Source organism: Dendrobates tinctorius, unplaced genomic scaffold, assembly GCF_039654945.1.
Source record: "Dendrobates tinctorius isolate UK_male_01 unplaced genomic scaffold, ASM3965494v1 ptg000143l, whole genome shotgun sequence".
Taxonomy (NCBI): Eukaryota; Metazoa; Chordata; class Amphibia; order Anura; family Dendrobatidae; genus Dendrobates; species Dendrobates tinctorius.
The window spans coordinates 47,618,733-47,633,586 of NW_027361810.1; the positions used below are offsets into that span (position 1 = coordinate 47,618,733).

Here is a 14,854-nt window from a genome sequence, read left to right on the forward strand (position 1 = left end):
GCGATACTGACCAGACTAGGCCACATAGGAAAGGAATCTGGGCGAGATATACCTGCCCTCATCCACTATTCCCACATGATTCTCACAGTCCCCTCTGAAATGTAAAGTGCTGCGGAATATGTCGGTGCTATAGAAATAAAATTTATTATTATTATATGGGGTGTATTGTGTATGGAGCATCTTATGGGGCCATTGTTAACCTTTGTGCAGCATTATATGGGGCGTATTTTGTATGGAGTATCTTATGGGGCCATCATGAACTGTATGGAGCATTATATGGGGCTCCTGATTCAATATGGATATTCAAAAACATTTAACCTACTGATGTCTCAATTAATTTTACTTTTATTGGTATCTATTTTTATTTTTAAAATTTACCAGTAGCTGCTACATTTTCCACCCTAGGCTTATACGCGAGTCAATAAGTTCTCCCAGTTTTTTATCGCAAAATTAGTGGGTCGGCTTATACACGAGTATATACAGTAAATGCAATGGTTTTACTTTTGCATCACCTCTCAAAAAATGAATTAAAATCAACCCCTTAAGGACCTGGTGTTTATACCAAGATCTATATACTCTTATTTTTTTCGTCCACATAATCATATGAGGGTTTGTTTTTTGCGGGACGAGTTGTAGGTTTGAACGACATCGATACATTGTATTGTAAAATGAATGGAAAGCAGGAAAAAAATTCCAAGTGGGGCAAAATTACAAATCCCCACCCACATAATTCCACCATCATTTTTTGAGTTTTGCTTTTATTGCATTTATTGTTTGCTAAAAATGGCCTGGAAACATGATTCTCCGGTGCAGCACCTGGAGATAGCAAAGTTGTCTTTTTTATATTATTTCTTATTTAATTCTTTTTGGTAAAAAAAATAAATAAATAATAAAAAAATGTATTTTTGCCACTTTCTGAGAGCTGCAACTTTTACATTTTTTCGACAATTGGGTTGTGTGAGTGCTTTGTTTTTCTGCAAGCTGAGTGGATGGATTTTATTGATTTCATTGACATTTTGACATTTATTGCATTTTTATTGTTTTAGGGAAGAGCGACCAAACCAAAAATGTGGTAATTTTAAAAGTCCAATTTTTTTTATTTTGGGCTTGAAAATGTGGTTTGAACAATATTAGAATTTGATAAATCACGGAGTTTTTTTTTTAGATATGATACCTAATATATTTATTTTTTACATTTTCTTAATTTCTTTATTTGAGAAGAACAGCAGATGATTTAAACTTGTATTTTTTTCTATATATATTTTTTAAGCATTTTTATTTCTTTTATTTTCAATCTCCTGCAGGACACAAGTCTTATGGCTCCTTCTCAGCATCCACCAAACAAATACGACGCATAGGTCAATGTGTTCCTGCAGACTGTCGTATATTATGGGGCGATGATTTTGCAGGATCACAAGCAGAACTTATAACATTATCGGCGGGTGTCAGCTGTATATCAGAGCTAACAACCTGCTGTAATGGCTACGATCAGAGCAACCACCGATCACAGCTGTTTAACCCCTCCGATGCTGTTGTCAATAGCGACAGCAGCATCTAGATGTTTATACCAGGGACGTGGCTCCTTCTTTAACCCTGTGATTGCGACATGCTGATGGTTGCCATGATAACCGCATGCCAAGTATTAGCCACAAGGTTCACCAGGTGAGACATGTAATGGCTGACAGTCTGTTCTCCCGATCTACATGTCTCACACTGGTAACACCCCTTCCATTTCAGATAATCTCTGGAGGCAGATTCTTATTTAGGTCTATGTCCGGCCCATAGATCTTAACACCTCATTTACATATAAGAAAAACATGGATTTGTCTGGAATAAAACATTGGATTACAGATAACAAGGTATCCTTTTATTCAGCTTCCTATCACCTACATGCTCATATAGACAACTTAGGAGGGATAACTTTTGGACCATTTCTACAATGTATGTAACCTAGCACGTCTACTGCAGTGTCTTGTTCAATAGCCTAGTGTTATTTAACACTGGTTTCCATCTAAGTGACAAAAACAAAACTGACTGGCACATCCAAACTAATGTGAATAGATGCATACCAAGAGGAGCTACCCCCATATACAATATACAAAGAATGGTTGCACTCTATCATGCTAAGGCATGTCAATGTGGAATATATGTAATTAGAATTGCAATACAACTTTACAATTATAGAAAAAATATATGAGACTCTTAGCATAAAATTTGTCCAAATATTATCTGCCCACCAGTCAACGTCAAGGCGGCATCAAATCTGATGGGTACCTACACTGTGTGTACACATGCCTTAGCATGATAGAGTGCAACCATTCTTTGTATACTGGTTTCCATCTAGTCAGATATATTGAGGTCACTTGGACAGTAATAAGGCTGTGTTTGCAGTAAAGAGGTCAATAGGGGTTCAATATAGTCCAAAAACTGCAAGTGTCTGTGTCCAGCAGGAAGTAAGAGATTTAAGTTAGGCTTTCTGACCAGTATGAAGATTTTTTTTTTTTTTAAATATAGACAGTGACATAAATAATATAAATAAAAAAATACATTTAACACAAAAACCTGATTTTAAAAAAAGTAATTTTCTGATGTCACATTCCCCTTAATATAGTAAAAAGTACTATGCTCCCTTTAAAAAAGTTGTCTGACCTTGGGCTACAATATTACAGACACTCAATGTGACTGCAGACTTGTAAATGTTCACAGCAGGCTTTGAGGATTTGCTGGTGACTGCGACGGACAAGTATGCATACATGTTGTCACATGCCGACTAGACGTGCACGACCACACTTAACACAAGTGTATTGAGCGAGGCTGGACAAGTCTAGTCTGAATGTGGCTGGAAGTATGCAAATCACATACTTATGGTTACATGACCGCCCACTCCTGGCAGCAGGGAGTCCTCGCATTGCGCAGACGTACACGGTGAAGATTCACAAGTCTGCAGTCACATAGAGTAACTACAGACTTGTACCCTTAGTCCGGACAACCTCTTTAAGAATGCCTATGATGCCAGTGCCACATATTCTGAGTCCTTGGTTGACTCTTGTTTGCTTGCCATGACCACTTAGCCAGTTTCTGATCGTAGTGGGGATTATAAAAGTGATCACTGGGGCCAAAGACTGGCTGCGTGGTCACGTATTGGAGATGCAGAAATCACACAAGTGTCAGCGGGTACACTGGACGTTTTTAAAGGTCTTTATAGTAGTAGCATTTATATTAAACTTTTTGGAGCCTCCTGCTCCATTTTATTAGAGGTGCAAGCATGACATAACTCAAAGTATCTTCTATGTATAAGAACATGATGTTGGTATCCTTTTTGTGGAAGAACATTTTGAATAACTCAGGTTGACCTAATGAACGTATCTTTATTTATTTATTTTTTTCAATCTCCGTACAATAGTTTACATGTTGCTAACATGATCAAAATATAAATATCCAAACTAAAATGTGTATGAACGTAGGTTTGGTGCAAGTATAATTTGGTTACTAGAGATAATCACACATTTTACTTATTCTTAACACTTCAGACAAATGGTTAAATGCATTCCATCTTATAATAGCGAATCCTTTTGAACATAGTGATAGCGCCAGCGCTAACAAATATATATATACAGTATATGCGAGTTTCTAACCACAATGAATGAATGAATTCTGGAGAGTGCATCTATAATCCTAATCCAACCAAGAACCTGTAACGGTTGAGTCATCCAAAAAAGTAAAAAAAAAATTCACTTTTAAAACAAAAAAAAAAAAGAAGAAAAAAAAACTGTACCTGAAGGATATTGGTATGAATGATTGGTACAAGGTGCAAGTGTAACAGATCCACGGCAATGTTTCCAATTTAGGTACACCCACTGTATATCAATATCCATGTTCTCCATGTCAAGCTATCACAGCAACAGGATCCATGTCCAGTGTTATCACACGCAGGCAGTGTAGACTGGATAGGGCCTGGTATATTAAATGGTAACTGTACTTTCAAGTAACTTGTCCTGGATAAGCTGTCCCATGGGTGCACATCAGGAATTAACACTGTTTCTGGCCATTGTATCTTGTATTTTCACCAGATTTTGCCCCTCTGCAGGCTCTCTAATTTGCAATTGACTCTGAGCTGGTGGTTGGAGACTACTGTACCTGCTATAACATCTTCCATCAACAGTACAGCACAGATTCCTGCTTTTCATTCCTTTTTTTAGCGCACAGACAAGAGTAGCAACAGCATGTAGATCAATATATAGAGCAGTACTGAGCTGTGTAGATGTGAATCAAGCACTGCCTCATTTCTGTCTTTTCTCACTCTGCTCATCACTCCTCCTCTTCTTTTCGTAGAGATGGGTATATAGTAGCAATTTGTATTCTGGAAGTAACCACCTTGATCCCCAAGCTCACACACAGCTCCATAGATCTTTGGCACAGTAATTTGAGTGAGTCTAGATGTTATACCAGGACAGTTAAGGCCCCGTCACACACAGCGATCTCGCTAGTGAGATCGCTGATTTTGTGACGCCACAGCGATCTCGCCAGCGAGATCGCTGTGTGTGACGGGGATCAGCGACCGGCCCCCCCACCGGGTATCGCTGATCGTGCAGCATCGTCCTGGGCCGTTTTTTCATCGTTGCTCTCCCGCTGACCAGCACGCATCGCTGCGTGTGGCAGCGGGAGCCAACGATCAGCGAGGCTCCCAGCGCTCTAAGCAGGCGCTGGGAGCTGGTCTCTAAGGTAAATACCCGATGTGTACCTTAGAAACCTGCGTGCTGGTAGCTCCCGGCGCGACGCGCAGATTTCTAAGGTACACATCGGGTAACTAAGTGACGCACGCCGCTTAGTAACCCGATATTTACCTTAGATACCAGCGTCCTCGCTGGTGCTGATCGCTGGTGAAGCTGCCTGTTTGGCAGATCACCAGCGATCATGTAGCGATGCACCAGCGATCCTGACAAGGTCGTATCGTTGTCGGGATCGTTGGTGCATCTTTATGTGTGACGGGACCTTTAGCCACAGATTCGATGCACCAGTCTGAACGCAGCCTTATTGCCATCATGAGATCCTTTTATGTTTGATGTTAATATGCAGAGGTACAATAGTATAATATGACAAGTAGCTACTAAATATCTGAATCTGTTTATATATGGGATAGTTCTCAGCTGTATAAATCCAGCAGGGAGAAAAGATTGAGAAACGCAATGTTATCTAAGGAATACTTTGAGGGAAAACAGATTGTATTAGGTGCGTTCACACTGCCTTCTGGCACCCATTCGTTGGTCCTGTCTGGGCTTATGTCCTAACCCCCCCGGAAAATGGGATTTGGTCATATGCGCTGACAGGGCCATAGACTCTAATGGTGTTGGCAGAGCGAACATGCGCTAGGTCGTGCATCATTTTAGAGAGTGAACACCTATTGGAGATGGACACCCAGACGCTCTTTTGACACCATTATAGTCTATAGCCCCATCACCGCATACGCCCGAATCCCATTTTGCAGGGTATATGCGGTGATGGGGATATAGACTATAAAACAGAGCGTCTGGGTGTCCATCTCCAATAGGTGTTCACTCTCTAAAATGATGCACGACCTAGCGCACGTTCGCTCTGCCAACACCATTAGAGTCTATGGCCCTGTCAGCGCATATGACCGAATGCCGTTTTCCAGGGGGGTTAGGACATAAGCCCAGACAGGACCAACTAATGGGTGCCAGAAGGCAGTGTGAAAGCACCTAATACATTCTGTTTTCCCTCAAAGTATTCCTAAGACCCGACAGGACCAACAAACGGTTCCTGTACACAATGTAAATGCACCCTAACCTCTTTTCTGAATCCACGAGTGTAATTCATAATGCTGTGGATACAGTGGTGATTACTTTCTAATTATCAGCATAAAATGTCTCCTAAAAGTAAACCAGAAATAATCTAAATACTAAAGGGTAACTGTTTTTTCAGGTAACTTTTCAGAATAGGCTGTCCTGTGTGCGCATCAGCAATAACACAAATTCTGGTCATAATATGACCTGTATACTGCATTTTCACCAGTTTTCCCCTCTGCAGGATCTACTGTATCTCAAATTTGAAATTTGAGCTTGGTGGATGGAGACAAGCCGTTATGATGTCTCCCACACACGGCACAGATAGAACGAAGGATTTTGGCTGTTTTCCTTTTGGAGTTAATAGACAGAAGCAGCAACAGCATCATGGAAAACAATATACAGCAGCACTAACCTGTGTAGCTGGGAATCCAGCTCTGGGGTTAGATAAATTACTTTCTAGTTATACTGTAGCATGATCTGTTTCTCTACCTCTCCCTGCGCTTCGCCTCTCTTCCACCCACTCCTCACCATATATTTAAATATTCTGGGTAACCTGGCTGTCTGTTTTGCTTTGTCCAAGATGGATTTCAGCTGTTTTCCAGAGTGGCTGGTGAGTTCAGGAGGCGGAGGGAGAAAAAGGGACTCATAATTGTCGAAAGAAGCAGAATTCTCTCAGATAAATTACAATTTATCTCTTGTTCTATTGATTTATTCAAGGATTGTTGAAAGTACAGTTTCCTTTTAAAGATTTTGTTTAATTGGAGAATTACACATAAAAGTGTGGAGTATTGCAACCTGATCTGTCTTTAATGTATTCTACATGTACCTTCATAGGAAATAAGAAACCATAGATGTCGTATCTATTTATTTAACTTATTTTTGGCATTAAAGATGTATTCTAACATTTGGAAGGTATCTCCAATTCAGGGGATACAGTCTATCTTCCTGACTGATGGAACCCCCCACTGATCCCCACCCCAACTTCCAAACTTAAAAATGCCCCTTTAAGTCAGAAGTGTATAAAGGTATAAAACCCAACCTTATTTCTCTGCCATTCAGATAAATAGGGTATATAAAATAAGTGCTTTGCTATTCTAAAAATAGTGGGATGCTTAAAGGGGTTGTCCATGACTTCTAGGATAGGTCATCAATGTATGATCGGTGGGGATGGGACACCCGGCACCCTCAACGATCAGCTGTTCTCGTTGTCGGCAGGAACGGACCAGTTACGGAGCTGCTCCTCCCTGGATACTGCCGGGTACGCCACGTCTACCTGGATGTGCTGTACCCATCCATGGTCAGTATACAGTAGTCGGAGCTGTGCTGTGCAGCTCCGTAACAGGTCAGTTCTGACTGACGACGAGAACAGCTGAGCAATTGGGTGCTGGATGTCGCAACCCCACCGATGAGACGTTGATGACCTATCCTAAGTTAAAGTCATGGTTAAAGTTTCAGGATGGATGTACTTTAAAAAAAAAAATAGCCCTTGAATATCTCATGCAGAATAACAGAATTGCCAGAATCAATAACAGATGAGTTAAAGTTATGTACAACCCCTTTAAGCATTTGCTGTATTACGGAGGTACATGCCACTATTCTTCACTACTTATATGGTGTTACGTGGCATCATAATTCTGTACCTTGGTACCTCTCACAGGCAACTGATTGCAAAACATGGAGTGCCTAAGGCTCCAGAGTAAGAAATCCAACTATGTTGTAACATGAAATAAAATCCCTATATAAAAATTAGAAAAAAAATCATAATATATACACACACACACTGTACAACAAATGAACTGTGCAACTAATATGGGTGAAAAATAGACTGTAATTATGTTCCAATTTACATTTCTGGTGCAAATATAAAAGCACTAAGTTAGATAAGAAAATAAAACTAATATAGATTTGCATGATATTTCAGCAGAGAGTAAATGTGAGCATGTATCGATAAAACGGTTATTCTACGAGGCTGTGAAGAAAATGCAAAAAAAAAACCTCATTGTTCCAAAAACTCACAAAATATAGAAAAACATTTACAAAACGTAAACTCAAAATGTAAACTAATACAATGTGATTATATATTCAGCCTATTTATGCTTTTTGTATTTTATTCACCCAAAACAGAATTCTTTGGTAATAAAGCCGTCCGCTGATCAGTGACATCCTCGCTGAATGAGTCTGCTATCTGTGCATTGTACGTCCTGATAGAAAAGCAGAGTGAGCAACAACGGCATAAAGTGAAGTCCAACAATTTACTCCCCAATATTACATTCCAAGCCGGTTTAATGCCGACATTCTCAATATATGGTATTATCCATCACATAGTATTAAGCCTGTATTTTGCAATTATCCAAACTATCTACATCTTTGGTTTAATTACCGTACCATTTAACTGTATGTATACATTGTTCAGGAATACTGATAAAAGTACTGCTGGCCAATTGTCTGGTTAGTGATTACTGATATTTTTGTATAGAAACTATTTCAGAAAACTTTCTTATGTGTCAGAGTGACAGTTTTGCATGATGTGTGTCCGGCAGAAGTGCCCAGCTGGGCCCAGTACTCCTTTGGCTCTAATCTGTTTACAGATCCACACGTAACAGTGTACGGATCCTTAGATTAGTCTGTACTGCTCGTGTCTCATGCGGAAAGCCAAGCAAAGTTGATCAGAACTGAAGGGTCCCAGCGCTTAGTTGAACTCTTTGTGCTCGTTTTTGGGTTTGTCAGAAGTTTTCTGAAAGTTTGTTTGAAACTACAGGAACAGTTTGATGTGATACTTAGTTTAGAAGAAATGAAAAATGACCTGAGAAACTTCACTCTATAGTTTCCAAATTAGGAAAATTGCCCCAATAACCTATTTATAAGCACCATTGCAGGAGCACTATAGAGTATAATTATATTTAAAGAAGTTTTCTGTTTTTTTTGTCAAAAACTTGGGAAAATACAAGAATGTATCCAGTGAATTTGCTTATGAATTGATCTGTTGTAAAAGCTGGACACCATGTTAATAAATATCTATGACATTGGATTATACAGTTTATTGTCTATAGTTTATTGCTATTATATTCAGCATTATTGGCTGTAACTATGGATCTATGTAAGAAGACCGTATCGGCAATTACTAGGTGCGCAGAATCTTGTACCGAATTCATTCCACAGTTCACAAATGGGGTGCGCAGGCAGAATCTGTTAAGTATGTCAAAGCACTTCTTATAACTTTACCTTTTGTTTCTTTTTGTATTTTTATAAGACTTTTCTCAAATATGAGTCATTAGCAATTCCGATGATTTCCCTCAGTATTACAGGGATGCAGATTTTACTTTTATTTTTACCAAAGTAAGGGAAAAATCTAGTGAGATGCCAACAGTGTGGGGGTCAGGGGAAGACGGGGTATTGATTCTATGCAACACACATCGGAATGGAAATGTGCAAGCCTTGTGCTCACATCTGGAAAGGATTTAGGCTCTGTGCACATGGTGCGGATCCGCAGCGGATTTGGCCCTGCGGATTCACAGCAGAACTGCATGTGATGTACAGTACCATTCTTTTCTATGTAAAACAAAATCTGCAGTGCAAATGGTGCGTTTTTTTCCGGAATGAAAACTGCAGCATGTCCCTTCTTTTGTGCGGTTTTGCTGCAGTTTTCCACCTGCTCCATTCTAGAAATCCGCAGGTGGAAAACCGCACAAAACATGCACTAAAACCGCACAAAAAATGCACTAAATCCGCAGGAAAAATGCAGGTCATTTGACCTGCGGATTTAGTGAATTCTGCGAGGAAAATTCCTAAGCAGAATACGCACAGTGTGCACATACCCTTAGGGCGAACCACTACATTTGCCCGATTCACTGTTTTGTAGATTCACTGTACCTAGAATACAATGGAAGCATCGATTCACATATTTTTCTAAAAAATTCCTCAAACGTGAAGTACAAATATGGTGAATTAATTCACCAATTCATCCTAGCGTGCTGCCGACTAGCAAAACGCAAATGAGGTGGAAATCCTGAACTCTGCTTCACACAGAATATTGATATTGTTGTCACTGTGTATTATGCAAAATCAAATAAAGGAGGAAAATGCATCTTCTTCTAAAAAGTTAAACTACACGAGGAGGACATGACAGCTTCTAAAGGTTAAATTTACAAAAACAGGACAGCTGCTTGTAAGGGTTAATCTGCAAGAAAAGCAAACAGATGCTTGTAGAAGGTTTATCTTAAGTCTCCCCTATACTTTAAATGGTTGACTAACAGCCCTGGCTCTGCCATATACAGGTGCACTCAGCTGGCTGAGCACTCCAGTGTTCTCTATGAGAAACTCCTCTCGCCATCTCTTAGAGGACAAAATACATTCCTAAATTGGACATGCGAAATAATTCTATCCTCAAAAATCATTTTTGGTGGATAAGTTTGGAGGCCCCCATACACATTAGACTGTCAGCCAAACCTGCCGATATCATTGTTAGTCTATTGTCTACAGAGATCTTGAGTCTCTCACTACATACAAACAGAACGCACAGCAGATACACTAAGCAACTGTGATAGGTTTTAAGGGCCCGTCACACTAAGCGATATCGCTATAACGTCACTGGTTTTTGTGACGCAGCAGCGATATTGCTAGCGATATCGCTAAGTGTGATACTTACCTCCGACCGGCTCCCCCGCTGGTTATCGCTGATCGAGCGAGAAGGTCCTGGATCATTTCTCGTCGTCTGCTTCCTGCTGGGCTTACTGTGGCGTCGACGAGCGACGAGTGGACGCGGGCGGGAGGACGTCAGGATCGCCTCGTCTGACAGGTAAGTAACGACCCCCGACCGCTGCGATGTCGCTGGTGAGATCTGCCTGTGTGGCAGCTCACTAGCGACCACTTAGTGATGCACCAGCGATCCTGACCGCGTCATATCACTGGTCGGGATCGCTGGTGCATCGCTAAGTGTGACAGTACCTTTACCCTTGCAGCTGATTCTTCTATCATCTCTTCCCTTTTACTCCATAATACACAGGAAGCAATCTTACCTTGCTTTGCACATCAATACATCCAGCATGAAGATAGATAACAGCACAGATCTCCACTGTGTTTAAATTCTGCACACAATCTTCACCCACACAATGGTCACTCCCATCTCAGAGGCAGGAAGTCCTACACAACTGTTAAGATACTGATACTGCAGAGAGCCGACTTCAGCCCCAGGGCTCGAGCTTTTATTTCTAAGTTAAAGAGAAAATTATTCCCCTTTCCTAATTATATATATTTAATAAAGTTATAGTTTGGTCTCTTTTTACTTTATAAAGTTTCCCATGAGATTAAAGGCCCTCTTTACAATTATATTTCACTTGCACTACTCACTCTAGATATAATAAAACAATGCTCATGCCTTTGTTTTTGAATGTTGTAAAACTTCCTGGAACTTAAGTGACCAGGCCATACGCTGTTTTTCACCTACACTATTTTTTTAGAATCCAAAACAGACAGTTTTATTTGGTTCATTGTGAGCTTAGCGGGGTTGCCCCAAAAATAGAGTTTAAAAATTTTGTGCAAAACTTGCAGAACATAGCAATTTTTCAGTTGGATTAATTTCAAAGAAATCCACCTAAGGTATCCAGAGCCCTGATTTTTAATTCCTGGCCTGCATAATAGCTGGAATCACTCCACCATCCATGTATAAGAGGAACCAAGAAAGGATGTGAGTAACTGAGGGAACCAAGAAAGGATGTGAGTAACTGAGGGTGTGTGACCACAAGCACTGGATACATTGGGTGGACTTTCGAAGGGCGAATCAAAGGACAACATATCCTCAATATAAAAAATTTTGGTTAGCCGGTTGGCGGAGGACACTCTTACTCCTATAACTTCCTTTTTTTAAATAGTTGACTAGTTAAGGGAACCTATTATAATCTGAGTTAGTAGAGGGTGGTCCTCATCTCTTGGCCAATGTGCACAGTGGTTACAAAGAGCAACTCTCACTCTGACAATTAATTCAATAAGCACTGTGCAGTGACGCTGTAGGTAAACTGAACACTTAGCCCCCGATTCATCAAACAATTTGCACCAGAATTTTGGCGTAGAACTGTCTAGAAAGTTGCAAAATTAACTCCTAGTTGCACTAAAACTTATCATCTTTTTCTCATTATTACACCAAGTCTGGCCAGTCCTATCCCATGTTTCCCCAGGTATAACAGATGATCATTTTGCAGTTGGGGCAGTATACAGTCTATCTTAAAGGGGTTGTCCACAATTGGGCATCCCCTTTTGAATGACCTCAGTGTGGTCAATACAATTTGCCTCCAGAACTGGGACGTTTGCATCGCTTGTCATCTCGTAGCATTGTTTGTCAGGCGAACACTGCAGCCTGAACTTGAAGGCTGTAGCCCATCAGCATCCACTGAAAAGCTACAGTGCTCACGTGACATAAATTGAAGGCATTCATAAGGGGTTTTGTATCGGACAGCCACTTGAAAATATTGAATATAGTTTTTCCATATGGGTCACCAAATATTTCTAGATAAGGAACATGCAAGCTTCTGCCAGTAATAAATTGGTGATAGACTTAAAGAGAACTTCTCAGTTTTTGCTCCCCTGAGTATTCTCTTTTTTTTTCTTTTCTTTTGATTTTTTTTCAATCCACCATATAGTTCCAGAAATATGAGGCTTTTTGTTTTGAGCTAATTGTTATAATGTTTACTAAGGGGGCATGGTTCACATGATAATTAAGCAGAGCAATCTAAACACACGCCCCTGAGGATCATGTGAGCCACATCCCTTAAGTAAAGACCATAAAGAGTAGCAATAAAGCCTTATATGTCTGGGACCATATGGCAGATTTAGGGAAAAAAGAAGGTATTCTCAGAGGAACAATGGGAATAAAATAATAGCAAAAACTGGCCATTTATGACCTGGAAACAGGTCCTGTTTGAACCACTGTGTCAATTACTAATACTGTCTTAGCAATGTTTTTACTCGATGCTACTATAAGTCAGGGGAGAAAGAAGAATCTGATATAGAGAATAGTCGGATCATAAAGCCCACTCTTATAGTAAGTGAATTATAGTAATTGAATGCAATGTCTTCATATATGATGCACACAGTGCAAAATTAGATCCACATCCATATTATCGATAACTGACTTATGACAGAGCACCATGTACTACAGGAATGTATTTAGAATGAGAACACATGTGCACAGGTAGTATAAGAAACGTACTAAGTGACCTACTGTTTAACTTCACAATTAAACTGAACAATAAAATATATATTCCTGATTCAGACAATAGAATATATTTATACTTGAACTGAATGCATTAAAAATAGGAGAGTCTTTCCTAAAGTTGTATAAGACCCCACATTAGTGGCGACCATACTGATATAAACTGCCGTCGTAGGCATAGGAAATAATAGGTTTTTTTTTGGTTTTTCTTTCCTTTGTTCTGGATAACGGCATGATCAGCCTGGTAGGTAATGGGTAACGGGCTTCACCCAAAAGTACAATGCACCTGTATTCTGTCACGTCCATACATAGTCACCCACATGGTCCCACGTGGTCTTTTTTTTTTTTTTCAAAATTCCAACAAGGGCATCAAAATCAAATGTTTCTTCTCTGATCTTTACAGACATCTATGGCAATGGACGAACTGGTTCACCTGGGTATTGGAGGCAAAGGAGGAGCACCTCTCTCTTTTCTGGTGGAGCCACCTAGAATAAAAGGAAGAGAGCGTGGATGCATTTGGTTTTCTCAGGTATACATAGTTTAGGTGCATTTCTTGAATGGCCAACATTTTACTATACCCATAAAAGTAGAATGAAGAAAGCTAATTGGTTGCCAACTGTCCTGTAATTGCAGGACAGTGCCTACAAATTGGGAACTTTCTTACACCGTCCATAAAAAAATGATTTTTTTTTCAAGTTTAAATTACTTTTACAAATTATTTTGACTGTAGTTATCATTTTACAGTTCACAATGAATGCAGCTCATGTCATCATATCAGAATTATGGCCTGTAGGCATGTATCACTTATGGAAATAATGACTTATATAGTTTTCCAATGTGGTCTCTGTCAAGAAAAAAAAAAATCCAGTTGGAAACCCTGGATAGCGGCAATCATGCCCAGCCAGTCCACTTCATCTACTAATTATTGTAGTGTTACATAGAGATCAGGAGACTCCCATTCTGCACTGTCTGGTATCCTGGGGCCAGGGGATCCTTCCCTGTCCCTAATGCAAGAGGCGCCCTAGATATCCCTACTCCCCGGAATACTTCTGATGGTGAACATGCCGGGGTCATGTACCTTGCTGACCTCCCGAAACAGCCCTATATCTTGCCCCACTCAGGGAAGTGGGGAGTAACAGTGTATGCATATACACAAACCAGACTAACAAGAGAGGATGTAAAGGGATAAATGAAAATACCAAACATACAAATATAATATGGAAAAAAATTCCAGCATCCAGATCAGTAATTAGGTTAAAAAATTTTTTATTCCTTTATTCCAAAATTTAAAAAAATCATAAGATTCTCCATCATGATAAGAGACGCATCAGGACGTGTAGTTGGACGCGTTTCGGACAAAAAACCAGTCCTTATTCTAAGACAACACATAATACATCTGAACACATGCTTATAAAGGGAAACAAAGGAAGTCAAGGAACAATCAAGACTAAACATAGCCAGCTGATTAATAGGAGGTAGTAAGTCAAAATCACACTTACAAAACACTCAAAATCTCACTCCTAATATTCATACCCGTTGGAACTCTGCTTTGTAACAATAACATCCATTTTGCCTCTCGGCGTAATAATAAATCATTTAAATTTCCACCTACCCTTTTTGTCTGCACCTTCTCTATGGCATTAACCCTAAAGTTGCTGAGATCTCCTTTATGTATATGCAAAAAATGTTGAGAAGCAGCAGACAAACTGCGTGTGGTAGTGTGACCTACGTCATAAACGTGCTCGGAAATACGACGTCTCAAGGTGCGTGAAGTATTTCCCACATACTGAATATTACAAACCACGCATGTTATGACATAGATCACTCCAGTAGAACCACAGTTCAA

At 39.9% G+C, this 14,854-nt stretch overlaps 1 protein-coding gene and 2 long non-coding RNA genes across 4 annotated transcripts in view; 1 reads left to right on the top strand and 2 right to left on the bottom strand.

Annotated features, from left to right (window-relative positions):
- Window positions 1-14,854, top strand: part of LOC141049445 (uncharacterized) — a 66,219-nt gene that overhangs the window by 44,625 nt on the left and 6,740 nt on the right. The window contains exon 2 of the long non-coding RNA XR_012220352.1: window positions 13,412-13,537. This is a non-coding gene — a long non-coding RNA (uncharacterized lncRNA). The remainder of the gene's footprint in view (window positions 1-13,411; window positions 13,538-14,854) is intronic.
- On the bottom strand, window positions 3,349-5,255 carry LOC141049443 (uncharacterized). The gene is made up of 2 exons (XR_012220351.1): window positions 4,560-5,255; window positions 3,349-4,479 (listed from the first exon to the last, which is right to left on the bottom strand). It is a non-coding gene; the product is annotated as an uncharacterized lncRNA (long non-coding RNA).
- WIPF1 (WAS/WASL interacting protein family member 1) overlaps window positions 7,615-14,854 on the bottom strand; it is a 100,514-nt gene continuing 93,274 nt past the window's right edge. For both annotated transcript variants that reach the window (XM_073545929.1, XM_073545930.1), the window contains exon 8: window positions 7,615-13,493. In XM_073545929.1, coding sequence (XP_073402030.1) covers window positions 13,438-13,493 — 56 coding nt within the window. In that variant the 3' untranslated portion in view covers window positions 7,615-13,437. The remainder of the gene's footprint in view (window positions 13,494-14,854) is intronic.